General features: G+C 40.2%; 1 protein-coding gene and 1 long non-coding RNA gene across 3 annotated transcripts; both read left to right on the top strand.

The window, feature by feature from the left end:
- The first annotated feature begins 5128 nt into the window (after positions 1 to 5128).
- On the top strand, positions 5129 to 5917 carry LOC146719143 (uncharacterized). The gene is made up of 2 exons (XR_014920146.1): positions 5129 to 5706; positions 5838 to 5917. It is a non-coding gene; the product is annotated as an uncharacterized LOC146719143 (long non-coding RNA).
- A 2439-nt stretch (positions 5918 to 8356) lies between these two features.
- Positions 8357 to 20555, top strand: slc67a1 (solute carrier family 67 member 1). Of its 2 annotated transcripts, XM_085460770.1 has the most exons (11): positions 8357 to 8504; positions 8644 to 8821; positions 12166 to 12263; positions 12381 to 12526; positions 12679 to 12811; positions 13036 to 13148; positions 13901 to 14011; positions 15496 to 15596; positions 16252 to 16353; positions 17624 to 17744; positions 18003 to 20555. In XM_085460770.1, exons 2-11 carry the CDS (start codon positions 8666 to 8668, stop codon positions 18188 to 18190), a joined length of 1269 nt encoding a protein of 422 aa, XP_085316896.1. In that variant the 5' UTR covers positions 8357 to 8504; positions 8644 to 8665; the 3' UTR covers positions 18191 to 20555. The 2 variants fall into 2 exon arrangements, with proteins under 2 accessions (XP_085316896.1, XP_085316890.1); XM_085460764.1 differs by lacking the exon at positions 8357 to 8504 and having other exon boundaries at positions 8515 to 8821.
- Positions 20556 to 22166: the final 1611 nt, after the last annotated feature.

Below are 22166 nucleotides of genomic sequence, written 5' to 3'. Positions count from 1 at the left end.
TTAGTAACTTAGTTACATTACTAGTTACTTCTATCAAAAGTAACTCAGTTACTTCAAGTTACTCGTTACTTTCAGAGTAACTAGTTACTAGGGAAAGTAACTTTGGTTTAACTCAGAATTCTCTTGTTAATGTGTTCCTTCCGTAACTGGATACCCAGCAAGATTGCCAGTCTTCTAGCTTGCTTACTTGCCACAAGTGCACTGTGCCACCTACCAATAGAAAGGAAAAAATAATGTGCACATTTCCACGAGAGAAATCCCACACCTGATTCTGTCCTAGCCTGCTTTTTACATCCAACACAAAAACTGCAGTCGTGGTGCTTTCGATTGTACTCAGAACTCTGAAATTCTGCCTCCTGAATAGGAAGATGTAGGTAACACCAGACTGCAGATGAGCTGCTTACAGGGCTGGACTGGGACAAAAAAATCGTCCCGGGCATTTTGACTAGAGAGCGGCCCACCATTATAGGAAAAATCATAAAGCCTTTGAATGAAAATAAACACTGTTGTGACAGTGATGTACACTGTTCTGATGGTATATATGTATCAATCTATCAATCGTTTGTTGTAAGACTCATAATTATTTTTTGAGTGAGACATTTTAAGTGAGAATAAGAAAGTATTTCCTTGTGCCCCCCTTTCCCTTTTAATGCCCTACATGGACCCCTGGCAACACTTTGCTAGACCCGCCCCTGCACAGTAACAAGCTGTCAGCTGCTTAGAAAAGGATCCTGGGGTTATTTGTCTCTCAGAAACAGTTCATAACTTCCCTTCAACTCATTCATGTCACCTAAAAGGTAAACCTGTTTCTCCATCACCTGTTCAGCTCTGATGATTCAGTAAGGACATCTCCTGGTTTCATCTTCATGTTTCCCTCTCACCACATAACCAAACCATATCATGACCAGCAGCTTTTACGGCTGTGGCTCCAGCAAACATCAGCTGATAATAGAAATTAATATTAAATAAATTCTAACAACAGCTGATCAAGCTTAAACGTGCTGCTGTTGTTTAGCGCGACATCCGCTGGTTTCCTCTTTCTGGCGCAAAGTGGGCGATAAATAAACAAGAGAGAAAAGCCGATCAGCTGATCATTGATCAGTTTCATGATTGAAGTAGAAACAGGAGAGGGAGGGGGAGAGGATGAGAGGAGAAGAGGCAGCTGTGCAGCAAAGACACACAGTAACTCCAGCTTTGTGTCTTTTTCATTGTAGCTGAAGTCCGGGACAAACTGTTCCTTTTCACCTAAATACGAAACGCGTAATATTTTCTCTGAATACGAGACGATTCCGTTTTTTACAGGACGGGTGGCAACTCTAATAATTAACCTTATGAACAAAATAAAGTTCAACATCAGTAACATAGCGCCCACCCAGCTGTATAGAAACTCCGTCATGCTAGCTAGCACGCAGTACGAAAAAGTCAGCATAACGAAAATAAACTCCACCTAAACTTGGTTTATATCTGACCCAGAGAGACTGCAGGTCATAAATTCTTACCTGAAGTTCAGTTCACCTGACACTCTCGGACCAGCGGCCGCTTCGGGTCTCTCCTCTTGCCTCCCTTTTCCTTCATCCACCTGCTGGCTTCCACCACTTGCTAATGTTATTGAATCTGTGGAAGCTCCGCGATAGCCACCACACGAAGTAACGAATAACGAGCCTATCTAAATCCCAGTAACGAGTAACGCGTTCCCGGTTTTGGCATAATAACTAGTTACCGTGCTCGTTACCACAATAATAACGTAGTTACTGTAACGCGTTACTTAATAACGCGTTAGTCCCAACACTGCATATGACTGTGTGGCCACTACCAGCTCCACCACCATCATCAAGTTTGCTGATGACACCGTCGTGGTGGGCCTGATCTCTGATAACAACGAGACAGCCTACCTGAAGGAGATTAGGAATCTGGAGAACTGGTGCCAGAGGAACAACCTCCTTCTAAACGTCAGTAAGACAAAGGAGCTGATAGTGGACTTCAGCACTAAGCAGGAGAGGAACTACCAGACCCCCGTCATCAACGAGTGCCCAGTGGAGAGAGTGGACAGCTTCAAATACCTCGGAGTTCACATCACGCAGGACCTGTCATGGTCCTGTCACATCAACAACGTGGTGAAAAAGGCCCGTCAGCATCTCTACCACCTCAGACGCTTGAGAGACTTCCAACTGCCCTCCAAGGTGCTCAGGAACTTTTACTCGTGCACCATAGAGAGCATCCTGGCGGGAAACATCTTAACCTGGTTCGGGAACAGCACGATGCAGGACAGACGAGCTCTACAGAGGGTTGTGCGGTCAGCTGAGCGCACCATCCACTCCGAGCTCCCTGACCTGCACTCAATCTACAGCAGGCGGTGCTGGACCAAGGCCAGGAAGATCGTGAAGGACCTCAGCCATCCCAACAACGGACTGTTCTCTCTGTTGAGGTCAGGAAAGCGATTCCGCTCCCTGAAGACCAACACAGAGAGACTGAGGAGGAGCTTCTTCACGCAGGCGATACGGTCTCTCAATCACACCACCACACAGTACTGACCCTCACATATAGTTCTTACACACACACTGGACATTCTGGACATTGTTTTCACTTCATCACTTAATCACTTTAAGCATATTTGCACTGCACAAGACACTAAATAATGTGGATTGCACAACACTGGACATTATATTCTTCATTTCCAGTTAATACTTGTACAGCTGCTGTTATTGTGTATATATTTATTTATTTATATTTCTTCATACATTCTTATATGGTTCTATACTGTGTATTTTGTTGTACAGTTATTTTATTTTCAACTTTAATTTATATATTTTATCTTATTCTTTCCCAGTTAAATTTACCCTTCATTCTAATTTGTGTTGTACAGTTATTTCATTTTTAACCTTAATTTATATTTTATTCCTTCCTAGTTAAATTTACCCTTTTTAATTTTTCATATTTATTTCCTATCTTATTCATAGCCTTTTTCTTTTTTGTTTTCTTTAGGTCACGAGCAGTTGTCCAAGCATTTCACTACATATCGTACTGTGTATGACTGTGTACGTGACAAATAAAATTTGAATTTGAATCGTATTGGCCAGCACCACAGGCCTCACAGGGAGTACATGCCCTGGTGAAATGTAGTTGGCCTCAGCCATTAGCACAGGACCTGTTGTAATGTGGATGGCCTCATCTAACAACACTGACCCTGGTGAAATGTGGCTGGTAATGGCCAGCACCACAGACCCTGGTGTAATGTGGATGGCCTTAGCCAACACCACAGGCCCTGGTGTAATGTAGATGGCATCAGCCAGTAGCACAGGCCCTTGTGTGGTGAAGGTGGCCTCACAGGGAGCACTGGCCCTGGTGTGGTGAAGATGGCCTCACAGGGAGGACTGGCCATGGTGAAATGTGGATGGCATCAGCCAGCAACACAGGCCCGGGTGTAATGTGGATGGCCTCAGAGAGCAGCAGAGGCCCTAGTGTGGTGATGATGACCTCAAAGGAAACACTGGCTCTGGTGTAATGTGGATGGCCACAGCCAACAACAATGGCCCTTGTGAAATGTGGATGGTATTGGCCAGCACCACAGGCCCTGGTGAAATGTAGATGGCCTCAGCCAACACCACTGGCCCTGGATGGGTGAAGATGGCCTCAAAGGCAGCACTGGCCCTGCTGCAATGTGGATTGCATCAGCCAGTAGCACAGGCCCTTGTGTAATGTGGATGGTATTGGCCAGCACCACAGGCCCTGGTGTAATGTGAATGTCCTCAACCAACACCACTGGCCCTGGTGTGGGTAAGTAGTCTTCAGAGTGTCCATTGAAACCGCGTCAACTTGCACCAGCAGGCCAAGAGCTGTAATGGCGGGCAGGCCTAGCAGTGTAGTGCTCAGGTTTCTTACAACATAGACCTTCTCTGTTGACTGTTTTGCTCCGTAGTTGAGCTGTAGCTTTGTAAAACCAGCAACGTCCAGTGGTGTTTTTCCAGGGCTTAACAAAGCTTTTTCTGGCTGATGGAGAACTGGTCTGTGTTCGTTAGCAAAAATCTTTGATAAGTCCGAGTCAGCTATTCCAGGGAGTGCAGAATTATTAGGCAAGTTGTATTTTTGAGGAATAATTTTATTATTGAACAACAACCATGTTCTCAATGAACCCAAAAAACTCATTAATATCAAAGTTGAATGTTTTTGGAAGTAGTTTTTAGTTTGTTTTTAGTTTTAGCTCTTTTAGGGGGATATCTGTGTGTGCAGGTGACTATTACTGTGCATAATTATTAGGCAACTTAACAAAAAACAAATATATACCCATTTCAATTATTTATTTTTACCAGTAAAACCAATATAACATCTCCACATTCACAAATATACATTTCTGACATTCAAAAACAAAACAAAAACAAATCAGCGACCAATATAGCCACCTTTCTTTGCAAAGACACTCAAAAGCCTGCCATCCATGGATTCTGTCAGTGTTTTGATCTGTTCACTATCAACATTTTTCTTCTTTTATACCCCTTCTTGCCAGCCACGCTGTGGAGTACTTGGACGCGTGTGATGGAGCATTGTCCTGCATGAAAATCATGTTTTTCTTGAAGGATGCAGACTTCTTCCTGTACCACTGCTTGAAGAAGGTGTCTTCCAGAAACTGGCAGTAGGACTGGGAGTTGAGCTTGACTCCATCCTCAACCCGAAAAGGCCCCACAAGCTCATCTTTGATGATACCAGCCCAAACCAGTACTCCACCTCCACCTTGCTGGCGTCTGAGTCGGACTGGAGCTCTCTGCCCTTTACCAATCCAGCCACGGGCCCATCCATCTGGCCCATCAAGACTCACTCTCATTTCATCAGTCCATAAAACCTTAGAAAAACCAGTCTTGAGATATTTCTTGGCCCAGTCTTGACGTTTCAGCTTGTGTGTCTTGTTCAGTGGTGGTCGTCTTTCAGCCTTTCTTACCTTGGCTATGTCTCTGAGTATTGCACACCTTGTGCTTTTGGGCACTCCAGTGATGTTGCAGCTCTGAAATATGGCCAAACTGGTGGCAAGTGGCATCTTGGCAGCTGCACGCTTGACTTTTCTTAGTTCATGGGCAGTTATTTTGCGCCTTGGTTTTTCCACACGCTTCTTGCGTGTTAACTATTTTGAATGAAACTAGTGATGGGACGTTCTGTATCGAGGCTTCGGAGCGTGTGTCGAGTAATGGAGGGGGCGTTTCCGCGAAGCGCGTATCGAGGCTTGCTTCATTTATGGGAGGAGCTGAAAATGATGACGTCCGAAGCCTCGCTGCCCGGCTGTACCACGTGACTGGTTCATGAAGTGGTTCGAACTTTGCCGCGAGATATGACAGCGATATAAACCCCTCAGACTTCATTCAAAATGTGGGTGTTTGATGGAGAGTTGCGGTTAGAGAGAGTTTGGAGACCGTTTGGAGGTTTATGAGAGTGAGGAAAGTCAGGAGAGAATGGAGCCAGCTAAGAAGAGGAGGATGTCCTCCCCTGTGTGGGAACATTTTGATTTTATTCCTCCCAACAAGGTATGTAAATTTCTACAGAAGATGTATTTTCATGATACTGATGGTGCAATACAATTTATGTTGAGCTGTCTTGACTTTTGTACAAGGTGAAGTGTTTGCTATGTGCCAGGGAGCTGGGATATAACAACAACATCCATGCTTAGGCACTACAGAGCTTTGCATGAGAATAAGAGGAACACCGATTGTGGAGCAAGACCAGGTGAGCCATCAAATGCAATGATAATATAGCATGCAGTAATGTTACTAAATGATATAACAATATTATACAACTGTTATAAGTTACGTGTGTGATATTTATATTTGTGCTTTGTCTTTATTGTCTTTCCTCAGGAGAACAATCTCAAATAGATGAAGACCTGGTCAGCATGGTGATTGAGGACTCCCAGCCATTTAGCATTGTGGAGGACAAAGGATTCAAAAGATTTGTTAAATCATTAAATCCTAGCTATGTTCTCCCCACTAAAAAGGCCATAAAAGCAGTGAAAATTTAGTTTTTACAGAATAAAATGTGAACAGGCAGGACTGTCCATACCTCAACGTTACAAAAGCACAACTACTGTCCACACCCCAACCACACCTCACCTCACAGTAAATGATCATTTCCATTTCAAGCATTTCCAAATAATCATTTCCCATACTGCCACTATAAATATACACAGTATACTGCCATCACTACAATATAGATGTTTTACACACTCCTTTTGTTGTTGACATTTACAGGCTGTGTGCAAAATGCCACACTCTTCAAATTCATGCCAGCTATTATTTTTACGTCCAGTAGGTGTCCTGCTAGAGCAAATGAAGCTTCATGAAGCTTCGCGTTGGGGTGAACCAATTGGATGAAAAGCTTCAGTGCTTCATGGGGCTTCATCTGCCCATCACTAAATGAAACGCTTGATTGTTTGATGATCACGCTTCAGAAGCTTTGCAATTTTGAGACTGCTGCATCCCTCTGCAAGATATCTCACTATTTTTGACTTTTCTGAGCCTGTCAAGTCCTTCTTTTGACCCATTTTGCCAAAGGAAAGGACGTTGCCTAATAATTATGCACACCTGATATAGGGTGTTGATGTCATTAGACCACACCCCTTCTCATTACAGAGATGCACATCACCTAATATGCTTAATTGGTAGTAGGCTTTCGAGCCTATACAGCTTGGAGTAAGACAACATGCATGAAGAGGATGATGTGGACAAAATACTCATTTGCCTAATAATTCTGCACTCCCTGTACAGTCACATCTGCTTCAGTATCCAGTTTGAAAGTGATTTTTGCATCTTTCACTTGTATGATGGCTGTCCACGCCTGGCCGTCACTGGAAACTGAGCCTAGGAAGAAACCGTGCTCCTCTTCCTCCTCAATACTTTGCACTGTCTTGCTTTGTCTGCAGATGCGCTGGTAGTGACCTTTTTTTCCACATAAATGACATTTTGCATCATTTGCTGGGCACTCGGGTTTCGGATGTGGAGAGCCTCCGCACTTGTAGCATTTATTACTTTGTCTCTTGCTATATTGCTGTTGTGTTTTGACAGTTTTATTTTTGAACATGTTGAACTTTGTTTTGTCGTGCTTTTGCATCACTCTGTCAGCTGTTTTCGCATTTACTTGCATTACATTTGTATGCCGGCTTGTACACATACACGAGAGACACGAGAGTTCTTCTTTACTGATGTTTACTGTGCTTCTCTTAACGTACAGGTACACCGTAGAATTGGTGAATACAAATGTACAAGAAAATTATATTTCAGCATTAAAACATATTACAATATAAAATTCACAAAATATAAACAAACATACCACTTTGGCCTGCAAGTAGACAAACTGGTGTAACTGGAACTTAGGGCTTATTTCTTCTTTCTTAGCTTGACTTTTACACGGCTAGACCGTCACCATGCGCAGCTTCTCTGACCTTACTTCCCAAAACAGGAAGTGACCTCTGCCCTTACCTTGTTGCTTTTTGATTTCTTCTGACTGCTTGGCCATATTTATAGCTTTATCCAAGTCCAAGTCTTTTTCCATCTGCATGAGCTCATACAGCCTCGTGTCGGCCAAGCCCACTACTATTCTGTCTCTTATCAGCTCATCGTGGAGCGGTCCGTAATTACAGTGCTCTGCTAATGCATGCAAGTCAGTCATGAATGCATCAACAGTCTCATTCGGCCCTTGTTTGCGCATATTAAAACGTGCACGCTCATAAACAACATTTTTCCTGACAATGAAAAAGTTGTGGAAGCTATCTCTCACTTTAGCATAGTCCCGCTGGTCTACATCACTTAACTTTAGTGGTAGTGCGGTAAGACCAACTCTTTACTCACTGTATTACCATCTCCCGGCATGCATTGCCAGTGCGTAACGCGTAATTACACAATCAAACAACGAACACATACTGCCCATACAACAAATGTACCAGAGACAATTATGAATACACCACACCTCCCACTTCAAACTCAGTGATGTATAAAACAACACATTTGAATGGCACTGGGAGCTCAATTTCCACAAATTTTAACAAGAGAATGTCAAAAACCATTCTGCAGATATTCCAACAGACCTGTTTCTCACTGAAACACTGGCACAGTATAAAATGATAAAACACAAAAACGAGGCTCTTAACTGTTGAATAACTCTAATGCTATAAAAAGCGAGAAACAAATTAACCCAAATATATATTTTTCAATAAAAAAGATCTTACAGTTTTGACATGTGATATGTTGTTTTGTATCATATTAAAAAAACAACATCAATGTTATGCTCGAAACGAGACAGGGAAAATGACAGATCTCGAAAATGCTTTAATGTACGAGCCTAGAAGGAGTTCCTGAAAGCATCACTTCCTGAGGATTTTCTTTCATAGAAGTTTACGTGCCCATTGCTGTTTTTTTTAGCAGCTGCTCTGGCTGATACGTAGATAAAGACAGCGATAGGTCCGCCTGTACCGATGACCAAACAGTGTAAAGACCGGAAACTATCTTCATAACCGACTAACGTCAAACTTGGTAACGCCTTTATGTTCCAAAGTACAACCAGAGTACCGGTTGGCTAACAATTTGTGCAAGAGGTCGCTAGATCAAATGACGTTTTTGTCTGCCAGTTTACTTTTGTTGAAGAGAGTACACATTAAGGTTTTTTTTACAGCTGTTGTCAGCAAGGAACAAAAATGAGTCGAAGAGGTGAAAGAAACGAGGAAACGGACAAAGCTTCTGTTTCCTCAAATGTCGCAGACGATTCACAGAGGATGACAACAATTTACGCTGTGTATCTCATCGCCGCTTTGGATATCACATGGATGTTTTTACAGTTCTCAGTAACCCCTGTGAGTATATGACACGGGAAGAAGAAGAAGAAGCTGAAATGTCCCTATATTCCCTTTAGTGCGCACAGTTATGATTGAGGCTGGATTTACTGACGTTGATAATGCTATGGCTGAAAATCTCGTTTTAATTAAGAGTGCAAGAATGACCACTGGTCTTATATGAAACACTAACAGTAGCTATTACATACACTTATAGTAAACACTGGAGAAGGGGTATTCATATCACTGAATATCAGTGACACACAGTGAAGCATCCTGCTTTGAAATGTGCTTAATCACTGTGACAAGATAAGATAGGATAAGATGACATTTATTAGTCCCAGACTTGTGAAATTCACTTTGTTAAAGCAGCAGATATGTGGCTGTTCAGGAACATAGGCAGTATTTATACTTTGTATGGATGAGAACTATGCCAGTATGTACACGTAGCAAAGTGTTGTATTGTATTGCTAAATCTTAGGATCTTTACTAAATTTCATACTTAAGAACAGATATTGAAAATTTAGTTCCACTGCAGTGATCGAAAACATAAAGTTAGTCAACAGATTTGGATACACAAAACAAATCTGCAGTATAGAAATGCATTATCGAATACTACCCATGTATTTTCTTCCAGTTATTCTAATTTGGGTCACTCACATTCACAGCTGTGGCAAATTTAGAATCACCAGTTAACCGAACCCCATGCATTTCTTTGGACTGTTGAAGGAAGCTAGAAAGAAAACACAGGGAGAACATGCAAGCTCCACATAGAAAGGCCACTTGTACATGAGTTAATGTTTTATTGTCTTTCCAGGGGCACAAATTTGTAGTTTTTGGCACACTTATCACACATGAAACAGGAGTCAAAATTACATGATTGGAAGCATCAAAACGCCTTTTAACTATAAGCTTTTAAATGTGATAGATTAAATAGAACTACATGTATGTGGCATAATGGAAATAATCATGTTTTAAAATGTAAATTAAGGATTTTGGAAAAGAAGCAGCAGGAAACTGGCAGAAATTTAAATTTCATAATAATCTAAAAATATAAGCTAACACATCATTTAGTCATAGTCTAGTCATAGTGCAGTAAACATAAGTGACTCTAAAACTTCTCATTCTGTGACGTAAAATCTTCCCAACTTTGAACTCAAAGCTGAGATATGATAAAACAAAAAGGCATAGCAGGACACTCATTGCTGCCACCAAATACCTCCACCAACTCTAACACCAGCAGCACCACCTTCCTCAAATAAGGCCAATGTTCACCTGCAACACAATGCAACCCATTTAAATCAAATTGATTCACCTGGCATTTAGCTCTTTTTCTGTCACCACTTTCCATTTTACATGACATGACTCTGCTGCTAAAGATATCCTATAAAAAGAAGTTAGTTTGAACTGGTAGCAGCTCTACCTCGGGCCAGGTGAGTGCCACAGTGACAGTGTTTCTGCATTGTTCAGCAAAACAGTCCATTTAAATTGTGAGATAACCTACACAGAACTAGGCAAGCAAACCAGCCAATGTGTTTCAAAGTGAAAAATATTTGCACAATGTTTAGACAAAGGAGCCACTTCTGTGATAATGGCTGTGGGTGTTCATGAGGTTACCTTGAGCCGTCTTGAAATAATTCCTACATATGCTGAGCATGTCTTGGGTACTTTACCCTCACTCCAAGGACATGCTCATCCCAAACTATCTGAAGCAATTTGCTCAAATGCAGTTCTGAACCTTTCTCTTAATCTGATAAAGGTGCATGTGACAATGCCAAGATTAAATTAGATACTCCCTATCATATTGTGCCAATTTACCCTAATGAGAAAACAAGTGTTCGTCTTGTGTCCTGCACACTCCCAGTCCTCTCGCCCAAACTGATATATGTACAGTAGTGATGTTGTGTGCTACAAACGCTTCTGACAAAATTTTTCAAAAAACTTAAGTTAATGTGTGAAAACAGCTTCAGTAGGGTTTAGGTTGGGTGCTTTTGGAGTTCTCTGCTTTTTAAATTATTTTTTTTCCAAACTATCATTGCAGAAGTGCGATGTGTTTTGGCTCATGGTTCTATAGAAAAGAAATGAAGGTCCCGCTGATCTTAGGGGTTTGGCCCTGCTGTCCGACTTAAGCACATTTCTAGCAGTAGCAAATTTGCCCCACAACATCAATACAGAAAGTGAACTTACCCTTAGAAAACCCATACAGGGGCCCTAAAGGGCAAAACTGCTGTGGTTCCTGTGTGAGCACACCCACTTGGGTCTTGGGTGGGATGACTGTGGGTTTGCCCTGCCCACACACCCCCACAGTTCATCCACATCTACCCAATGTTGGCCTTGGTATGTTGGCTGGGTATTAGTTCACAGTTCTTCTAAAGTTTATGAATCAATAAAAAAAAAAAGAGGAAGGCCTTGAATGCGAACTCTTGACTGGCATAAACAAGGATGTACTTTTATTGTGTCTGTCAAGACACAAGTTATTTTCTGACACTCATTATCACTTCTATGCTAATGACATTCAGTTGTACATGTCTTTTAAGGTCCAACAGCTGGATAGTCCACTGTTTAGTGATTGGTTCTGTAACAATGACCTCGTCTTAAACTGGTCTTAGTTCATTTTGTTCAGCAGTTAAATCCAGTGTTTAAAGTCTTGGTGTAATATTTGATTCTTCTCTGGGTTTTGGCAGTAAAGTCTATCTTACCAGGAGAGTCTTTTTCCTGTTTTTTTTTCTAATTTATGTAACATTTCTGAATTGCAACATATGGTCTCTTTGGTGGATCTGGAGAAAATTAGTCATGCATTTGCATCATTGCACTTAGATTACTGTAATGCCTTGTTTTCTGGCTTGGGTAAATTCTCATTAATGTCTTTCGAAAGCAATAAAGCAAGGGAACTGTAATAAGACTATTAACACATTCAGCAGCCGAGCTCAAATCACTACCATTTTATATTCTTTAAACTGGCTCTCAGTAGATTCTACAATTTGTTTTCACATACAGAGCACTTAATGGCCAGGCTCCGGACTGTTTGCCTTATCTTCTACCAAGCACACCTCTGCTTGTAGGCTTTGATGACAGGCTCAGAATCTAATGGTCATTCCACATACAAAAGGGCAGAGATTTAGAGCAGTCTCTCGCAACAATTAACTTTAGCTGACTCTGTGGACTCTTTCTAAAACCAGTTAAGAATCTTTTTTTAGTTTAATCAGGCTTTTCTTTGATACTTTTAATGATTTTTATTTTCGTTTTGATCTTAAATTGTTTTTGTATTGTTTTTATGGTGTTTAATTTCCTTATTTATTTTACTCGGTTTTGTGACCACTTGTCACAAAAAAATAACGGTCACTTACTTATGTTGCTCTCTATAGTATTTGGCAAAGAAGCTCGGCTTCGACACGTTGTGGTTTGGTTATTTGCAAACTACAGTTGGAGTTATTCAGCTGCTCGGGGGCCCAATGTTTGGAAGGTGAGTTTCTGTTCGCTATTTTTTGCTTGGACATTGCTCTTTACTGTTTGCCAACAGTCGGAACACAGTGTAGAAAAATGTGACTGTAGGGTCTGTTTTGTTTTTTTTTTTTGGCAGGTTTGCAGATCTATTTGGGGCACGGACAGCTTTGTCCCTGGCATGTGCTTCAACTGTTGTCTTCTTTCTGCTGCTGGCCACAGCAGACACTCCAGCCATGTTGTTCATCCATAAAATCCCCACAGTCTTTATGCATGTCCTCCCTGGTGAGCATCAAACCTACCGTTTTTTTTTATCCTTTGCTAACAATGTGGCTGAACTATTTTTACATTTATTCAGATTTATTCTAAATGTTAATTTTATTTATCCTGAATCAAGTTTCACTTGATTTTCTTCTTTGTCCCACCTGTGTCTGCAGCATCACAAATGGTTGTTACAGACCTTACAAAACCTGAGAAACGGGCCGACGCCTTATCCAAGCTTGGTCTGTGTTTTGGCATCGGTATGATAGTTGGCTCCACATTAGGCGGACAGCTGAGCAAACTATATGGGTTAGTGTCACAGTGTGTATCATTAACAGCAGCACTGGTGTGAAACCAACCTGAGCAACCATTGACTCTTTGACAGAGCCAAAGGAAATAAAAAACATCTCTGGTTTAGGAAGACATTTTGGCTTAGGTTGGAATATTGCGCTTTTATGAAACATGGAATTCAGTCATTGTGTGTGTTTACCAAAAGTGTCCCCCATACAGCACCTTTACTTTGTATTTCTCAGGGAGAAGTTTACTGCATGTTTTGGTACTGCAGGGAGTGCCTTCAGCTTGCTGTTGGTTTTAAAGTTCATCCCCAAAAATACAAAAGCTGAAACAACCAGAGGCAACACTACAGGTAAGACATACCTACTTCTTTTCAACCTAATGGTCTCAGCTGTCTAGGTACAAAGTGGCCTTGGCTTCATGATCACAACAACAGGGATGAGCTGGTAATTTGAATCTAGCGGTCTTCATTGCACACATAAAAATTACTCAACTGGATTTTGTCACTCTCAGCTGCACTCAAACATAGTTTTTGTTATTTTTTTCTTTAAAAAACCATGACTCTGCTCTTACTTTTTTTTTTCTTTCTTTCACATTTGGGATCATCTCATAGCAAACCGTTGATGCCAGTCTTTAAAATTCCATGTAATAATCCAGGTAGATTATTATCAGAATACCACTGAGTCTCTGATGTTGTGTTACTGTATCATCTTCCATAATTACATACTCAAATGTGCTTAAAATTGCAGTGTGCCATTCTTTTCCATATAGATGTATTTTAAAAAGAAAAAAGGTAATACATCTATATTTTTAGAGATGTTTGGAGAGAGTCACCTTTTGGTTGCAAATAATCCAAAGCCATGGTATGGAATGTCTGTAAAGGTTCTCAGTCATCCAGGTCATCGTAGTCAAAGGAGTTTGCAAAGAAAACTGTCTGGACTTCTTTAAGTTGCTAGAAGACATTTCACCTTTCATCCGAGAGCAGCACTGAAATTTCCCTGGGACTTCTCTACATACATGTTATCCTACCTTGACTTATTGGTAGAAACACATAACACATAATGAGATGGTAATTGTACCTCTTGCACTTTGATTTTACTTCAGATGACAACAGAAGAAAGTCAGTATTCAATCTGAGTGAGATTACGAGGCTGATGAAGTTTCCAACAGTGATGCAGACTTTCATTATCAAGATAGTCGCAGGTTTGCCATCAGGTGAGACTTGAAGTGTGAAGATGTTTTGGTTTAAGCCTTTGCAATATACAAATGTTGTGTCTCTTCCTAATATCACTGTGTTTAAGTTACACACTCTTTAAATGTTTTTCTTTTTTGCCATTTTGTTTTTGGAGGTTACCTATGGTGATATGTTCTGATTGGGCTCATTTACATTTATGTGTATTAAAATGGGTATGAATATGTAGCTAAATTTGTGGATGCTCATGTTAAACCAGGACAAAATTTTAAATAATTCTGGTCAAACATCTGTGAGCCAAATGTTCAGGCTTCATACTCTTGTGATGGCTCAGCTATAAAAGGCTCGATGGGGGTTCGTCATCACCCTGCTGGGCAGGCAGGTGGGCAGCATGGACCCCCAGATTTGTGAATGCGATAACTCGAGAAAAAGGCAACATAGGAGTTTCAAATTGATACCATAGGTGTTTCTACTAAAAGGTTCTGATGAGTTTGAATCCTGAAGTTTTGTGAAAACCTTGTGAACACGATAATTTGAGAACAAGGCAGAGTACACAGAAGCCCCAACTGGACCTTCTGGAATTGCAAGGAGCAGCCAATTGGAAGCAAGTTTGTGTAAAGGGAAGTTGGCCTTACAGGAGCAGGCTTTAGACAAATGGCACCAAGAATAACTTCAAGATAAATACAACTGTAACATGTCTGTGAAGGTTCTCAGTCATCCAGGTCATCGTAATCTAAGGAGCTTGCAAAGAAAAGCGTCTGGACTTCTTTAAGTTGCTTGAAGACGTTTCACCTCTCATCCGAGAAGCGTCAAATGGTGGGGAGTCCCAGATTTAAACCTAGTGGGAGTATCCCCCCACAGAGGGACAAAAGGACCCCCTGATGATCCTCTAATCGCCTGAGCCAAGGCGTATCTTGAGCCAAGGTGTAGCTTCTCGGATGAAAGGTGAAACGTCTTCAAGCAACTTAAAGAAGTCCAGACGCTTTTCTTTGCAAGCTCCTTTGAATACAACTGTAACATTGTAAATCAGCATATTAGGCCAGCACTGAAGTTAAGCGATCGTGGCTCAAGAGTTGGGAGTTCGCCTTGTAATCGGAAGGTTGCCGGTTCGAGCCCCGGCTCGGACAGTCTCGGTCGTTGTGTCCTTGGGCAAGACACTTCACCCGTTGCCTACTGGTGGTGGTCAGAGGGCCCGGTGGCGCCAGTGTCCGGCAGCCTCGCCTCTGTCAGTGTGCCCCAGGGTGGCTGTGGCTACAATGTAGCTTGCCATCACCAGTGTGTGAATGTGTGCGTGAATGGGTGGATGACTGGATATGTAAAGCGCTTTGGGGTCCTTAGGGACTAGTAAAAGCGCTATATAAATACAGGCCATTTACAGGCCATTTAAGCAGCCCTGAAAACATTTTGCAAACAGAAAATTAAATTGCCACAAAGAGACACAAAGCCAACTTTGATGGTGTCATCATAAATCATATGTAAATCTAACAAAATTGTTTTGTGCTCGAAGGCATTTTTCAAGTGATGTTTTCTATCATTGCACTGGAGTTCTTTAAGCTGCAACCTGAGCAGAATGGCTACCTGATGGCCTATTTTGGCATCGTCCAAATGGTAAGACTGAAATCCAAAATGAATTGGTGCATTTTAGCCTTTTCAAGTTTTCTACGTTTTGTTATATTACAGACCAAAATTCACTTATGATTCACTTGTTGAATTTAGACTAAATGACAAATTAAGGAACAGGTTTTTGGAGTATTTTGTTTGTTTTTCTTTTTTCTTTAACAACTGAAAGAATAAAACACAGTGTTTGCAGACGTATCCTTGCTCGCACTTGGGGTTGATCTCTGATGGTTCCTACATGAAACAACAGTCCCCAATATGCTTCAATAACTTCATTAGACCTGTGATTAGTTGAATTCATGAATTAGGAAAGTTACTTACAGATCTGTTTAAGGTCTTGCAGTTGTCAGACTAAAAAAACCCAACCTGTGATAGCCTCTTATTGTCAGATGGGGAACTTTTGGAACCACCAACAGTCGTCCAAGATATTCCAATATAGCTAAGCTAAGTAGTCTGGTCTTTGTCAGAGAGATTACCAAGAAGCCAGTGGTCACTGACTAAAAGATTCACTTTTTATTTTTTTTGTAGAAAACTCTAAAGGATCTGAAAACTTTTCAAATGGACTGTATGTGATATGTTGGGGGGTTGAGCTTAAGCTTATACCAGACTGCAAGATGAAATGAGCAAAACCCAGATGTTTGTTCAGGTTATTCAAGGAGGAGTGATCGGTCGGCTTACGGCAAGATACTCTGACAATTCATTGCTGCTTCTATCCATTGGAGTGTCCTCTTTTGTGGGACTGGCTCAGGTATGCACAAAACATAAGCACACACCCCTTAGAGAGAAAGTATTCACTCAAGTACTCCATAGCTTTTCTTTTTAAGAAGCAAAACTCTTGTCTTAGCTTGATGAAAAAAAAAATGTTTCCATTGTTTGATGCAAATAAAATGAAAAGTTTTAACCCCCCTTTTTTTTTACCATGAGGTTTTTTTTTAATAGTAAATCTTACTACAACTTTTACTATTGCTTGGTATTGAACTTCTGTGATATTGTGCTTGTATACAGGTGAACAAGTATTCAAAAAAGTACAAGTGTGAATTTGTTAGGGTATTTTTTTGTTTGTTTTATTATTATGAATGTGTTCATGTTTCTTGGTGTTTAGCAGCTCAGATAAGAGCCCAAGAGCTTGTTCAACAGCTTGAGATTGCTGGTTGGCACCGGGTGAAATCCGTCACAAACAGGTTGCTGCAGCCGAAACCTCTTTGTGATTGGTTTGGTTGCTGCTAGAGTACTGCGGCCACTCATAGTTTGCATGGAAGGAATGTCAACTAATTAACTTGAAAAAGTGAAAGGTGAAAATGTCCGTCGCAAACATTAAATGGAGAGCGTTCGGTGACCAGAGGATATCAAGTGCTTGGTGACTGCTTTTAGGCCTGCATGGCTGGGACTTCCAATGGACTGTGAACCACTCACAACTAGTTGAGAAATACTCAATTTTCTCCAACAACTGGTGGTTGCCAAGTGGTTGGTAACCACCAGTTGTGACTGGGGCGTAAAACTGTATTAATTCATAGCAGAGCTTTGAATTGATACATCAATATGCTAACAGCCACATTTACATGTTTCGTACATGGTGCTGCCCCTAACAGGCCTCACTATCAGTTAACCCCTTTGCCACACTGCCAAAGCCCCTTAAGACAGATATTTGGATTCACAGCTGAATTGGGGAGTGTCATCAAATCAAATCAAAATTTATTTCTATAGCACATAATAATACATCAAAGTTGACCAAAGTCCTTCAAAGTTGGTCAGAGCAATAGTATAAGACAGAATAAAAAGAAACAGTTAAAAGGAGGGCAGGAAACAATATGAACAATATGGGTAAAAAAAAAAAATCCTCATAGAAATCCAGAGCAAAAACTTAATCAATAGCACAGCCCATTAGAGTTCTGCTGCAGGCATTTCTTTGGACTCGTTGTGACAGCAACCCCTATTAAACATAATTACCTAGCAATGAATATAATGTGCCATTGAACCCCTTGCTGAAAACTGTTTATTTCTGATATTTCTCTGTACAGGCATATATACAGAATGTGTGGCAGTTCTGCTTTAACATCCTCCCGATGATGTTTTCTCTCAGTGTGTTTAATGCCATCACAGACAGCATGCTCACCAAGAGTGTACCGTCCTCTGACACAGGTGAGACCATCCCGCTTTACTTTATTACAACCAGATGGTGTTTGACAGGCTCTACTTTTAAAAAGCTTTATTTTAGATCACTTGATGTGTGACTGCATTTGAATAAAGCTGCTTTAAACTTAAAGAAGCAAAGACACTCCAGCATTCCAAGATAAAATGTAAAAATATCAAATAAAATGGTTTAGAAAACTACAGGTGAACCTATTGTGAAATAGTGTAAAGAATTATTGCCAGTTTTAATCTTGTTCTCATTTGCAGGCACAATGCTGGGACTGTGCGCATCTGTTCAATCTCTGCTTCGCACAGTTGGACCTACTATAGGGGGCTTCCTGTATGTGAACTACGGCATTTCCTCTATAGGTTTAATCCAGTTTTTCGTGAATATTGCTGTGTTTGTCTACCTGCTACAGCGACGACTCAACAAGACAGCCGAGCAGCGAAAGTGACACCTCTGTCTTTTTGTCTCACTTGTTCAAAAACTCAAAAAAGGAGAGGAGATGGAAATCAGCTGTTGATTTTAAAAACAAGCATCATATACACACATATTTCCCTTTTTTTAGTAACTGCCATAATTAGATCATATCCCATTATTCCAGATTTTGTGCTGTTCAAGTTTCTGTTGATTCAGTGTCAGATCACTAGATGGCACCAAATCCTCTATTTTACTGGCTGATGGTTTTATTGGCTCGTTGTTCACATAAACATCAGAGTTTAATCAGTTTGATTATGATTGAAAACAGGGCCAACTCCATTGCTACTACAATTTAGAATAAAAGTTAATTTTCTTAAGTTATTGTTTTGCATTAAACTTTTGGAAATGCTTTTGTTTTTTCTATATAAATTTAAAGTCAGGAATGCACTGTAGACTTGCCTTTGCACTGAAAAGGACCAATCTTAACCATGCTTTTTAATGGCTGTAAACTTTCATATAAATAAATGTGTGAGGGGGAAAAAAGCAAATTTAATAATAATAATTGCCAGAATAGTTCAGAGACTTTGATGCCAGTGCTGTCCTGGTACACCCTTAGTATCACCCAGCCAGGCTTCAACTCACCACTGTAAGTAAAATACTTTGATTTACTTGTTCATATTTAGGTTTAGAATGATGTGGTGAAAAAAAGTGAACTGATAAAATACAACATGTTAAAGATTAAACCAGTGGTTACCAAACCTTTTTTGTTCTGTTTCACCTCATGTTAAACATGTGATGTATATAAAGTCGCTGGAGCGTTTCTGGGTATTTTGGCAACCCACAAAAAGTCGTAAGTGCCCCCAATATCCAGTAACCACCAACTGTAATTAAGTAACTAAAATACATTTACAGAGCTTAACTAGTGTCCTCTGATTTTGCTTACCTTTGTTCACTTTAACTTTTGAAAAATATATTTTCAATACTTTTCAAAAGTATTGAAAATATTAAATATAGGTTTGATTTCTTTGCATGTGTGGTTTGGATGGGATGTTACCGACATCTGGTGAGAAGTTCATCTCGATAGCACATTTAGAAATACATCTACTTAGAAAACTGGTGACGTGTTCAAAACTAATTTTACCTGCTGTATTTAAAATTATTGAATATTTCAGGCCTAAAGCATTCATTAACTCTTTATTTATTTCTTGTATATTTCTTATACAGTTTAGAAACACAGATCAGTTTTGGTTTAGCATTTTTAGCATCCAGCTGTGTGCTGTGTAAGTGACATCAGTGTCACCAGTAGAGTTTCTCCTTATACAAACTAAGCAGTCCAGATGAACACAAAATACATGATTGTGTGTGTATCTTGCTCTCTCTAGATCACACAGCGCAGTGTGAATAGGGATTCTTGTTTATACACCAGGTGACTCAGGTGTAATTATAGTAAACAGAGTCACAATAAAGATTAGGATTAAAGATTAAGATTAAATTTCCAGCATATGTCAGCCTGTTCATGGTATCAAGTACTGGAGCTAGCAGGAATGGACTACCCACACAGAGTGTCTGATGAAGCAGTTGATGGAGGGGCTGAAAGTGCTTGAAAGCTGTCCTCTGCCTTAATGAAGATCAAAGAAATTAGCAAGAAGGTGTTTAAAAAGAAGTCGAAATGCCTATAACAGCTTGGCTCAATGACAGACTGCTGTAGATGAAGCAATTGTAGAAATGTTCAGAGCTCGCATCACTGAGCTAGCAGCAGAGAGGTCTTCCACACGGCGTACCGGTAGAAATGTCGTTTTTACTACATGTATTCTTATAGGCTTCCTTGTCCTGACGTTTCGACTTAAGATAAAAGAAAATTTAAGAAATCATTTAAGCAAATGCTGAGAGAACTTAATTCAGAGAGTAAACAAACCACAAATGTATAAAAATAAAAACTGGCCATAGCCAAATCTCTGCACCTGGTGATAAAAACACTCAACAGAAGGTCAGAACAGCCTTTCTTGAGGATAATTCAATAATATGACACAGGCCGATATGAGTTCCTGGATATTCCAAAGGAAAAACCAAATCCTTCCAACCCATCACACCCTCCTTGAGCGTGGTTTTGCTGGAGGTTTCTTCCTGTTGAAAGGGAGTTTTTCTGTCCCACTGCTGCCAAGGGCTTGCTCTGATTTGGAGGGTTTCTGTCTAACAATGTAAGATCTTTACTCTGCAATATAAAGAACCTTGAGACAGCTGTTAGTGTGGCGTTATATTAATATACTGAATTAAAGTGAATTCTTTGTCCATGCTTAAAGAAACACGAAGAACAAATCTACTTTGGCCTGAACTTTAAAACGAAATCAGAAATCTGGTAAAAAAAAAAAAAATGTTGAAATATCATCTTAAAATCAAAATCAGTCCAGGCTTCGTCCTTCACACAGTTCATAATAACTACATGAAGGAAGAGATTTTTTTCTCTTCCTTCATGTTGTTTATATAAGCTGCGTGATGGTAGAGGAAATATGAATATTATGGAGAAGAAATATACTTCAATGGGGATTTGTAAAAAAATTTTAATCAAATTTAATCAGGAAGTTTCTGAATTGGTGTTTTCATAATGGTATTGTCTATCTTTTATTATTAAAATCATTAACTTTAATCAAACATTCATGTAAAGGGCATGCAAAAATAATTTTTGCATAGTGTTGCAGACATGTTCCAAATACATTTCTTTTATTCAACATTTCATGAAGAAAGAGCAAAGAAAACCGAATACGTGCATCTGTGGATTGAGTGACATTTGTGAGGACTGCCTTTGCCAGAGTTGGCTATTCTGTGCAGCTCAGATCAGTCTGGAATGATTTGGATGAGTGAATAAGTCTGGAGTTAAATAAAAAGTGAATTTAAAAAAAAAGTATTTGTATCAAAAAAATAGCTCACATAAAAAATTTCCATACTCTGAGAGGGATAAATAAAACCTTCATCACAGTGTGGACAGTAGTCTGCTTCCTCTGGCTGTCAAGCTGCTGCATGTTGGAGTGATGTCATAAAATCTGGAGCAGGTGTTTTCATTGTTTCTACAAAATAAGCTCATTTTGAATATTGTCGTTGTCGTTGTTGTTTTTAAAATAATATGATCGGCAATCCTGGATTGAAAACAAACAGTCAAACAAAAAAGTTGGCAGATGTCAGTGAGGTGATTTATTTTCGTTCCCCCCCCCCCCCCCCCCCCCCCAAAAAAAAAAAAAAAGAAATAGCAGGAAAATTCCAGAATTTTTATAAATTATATTTTAAGAGACGTTTTGAAGCTAAGCATAAAAGTATAAAAAATTAAAAATCTAGATTAAAACTGCATTTACTTACAAGGGTGTTTAGAAAACACCTTTTAAATGATGATTAAAGTAAAACCCCCAAAAGCCAAAGCGAGAAGATAGGAAGGATGTGTTTATTAAGTTTTAGTTGGCACCCTGCTCAGGTGAACCTCACCTTTAATGTGATCAGCTGCCTCAGTGTGAATTCTATCTTTTCAGGCTGATCCCACACCTGCCCTCACTCATTACTCGCTGGAGTCCAAGCCATCAAATGTCTTCCATAGGTGTAGAGTGTCAGTGCAGCTCGTAAAACACAAGGAGCATTATTATTATTAACCTTTATTTTACCAGGAAAAGTCCCATTGAGATTAAAAACCTCTTTTTCAAGGGAGTCCTGGCCAAGAGGCGACAACATGTTAAAATTACAAAGTTACATACATGTTATAAGTAACATAGCATGCTCTTGAATCTCCTGTCTCTGCCGCTTTATGTGAGTCAAAGGAGCTGCAGATGGAGCTGAAGGGTGTCACTGTATCTACGGACCCAGGCCGGGGGGGGGGGGTGATGCAGTCCTGACCACTGGAGGGGGTGCCTTGTTACACTTGGCCATTTGAGTCAGGGGGACCTGGGACAATGCTGCTGTTAACACTCCTGATGGGGACCTTTGGGTCCTCTGAAAGTTTAATGTGACTCTGCGAGCGACCTACACTCACT

Source organism: Copadichromis virginalis, linkage group LG1 (genome assembly GCF_057382275.1).
Source record: "Copadichromis virginalis isolate Kocher_CV1m ecotype Utaka linkage group LG1, C_Virginalis_male_GT1.1, whole genome shotgun sequence".
Lineage (NCBI taxonomy): Eukaryota > Metazoa > Chordata > Actinopteri > Cichliformes > Cichlidae > Copadichromis > Copadichromis virginalis.
The sequence above is the reverse complement of the archived record's forward strand: the minus strand, read 5'-3'. Positions and strand labels throughout refer to the sequence as shown.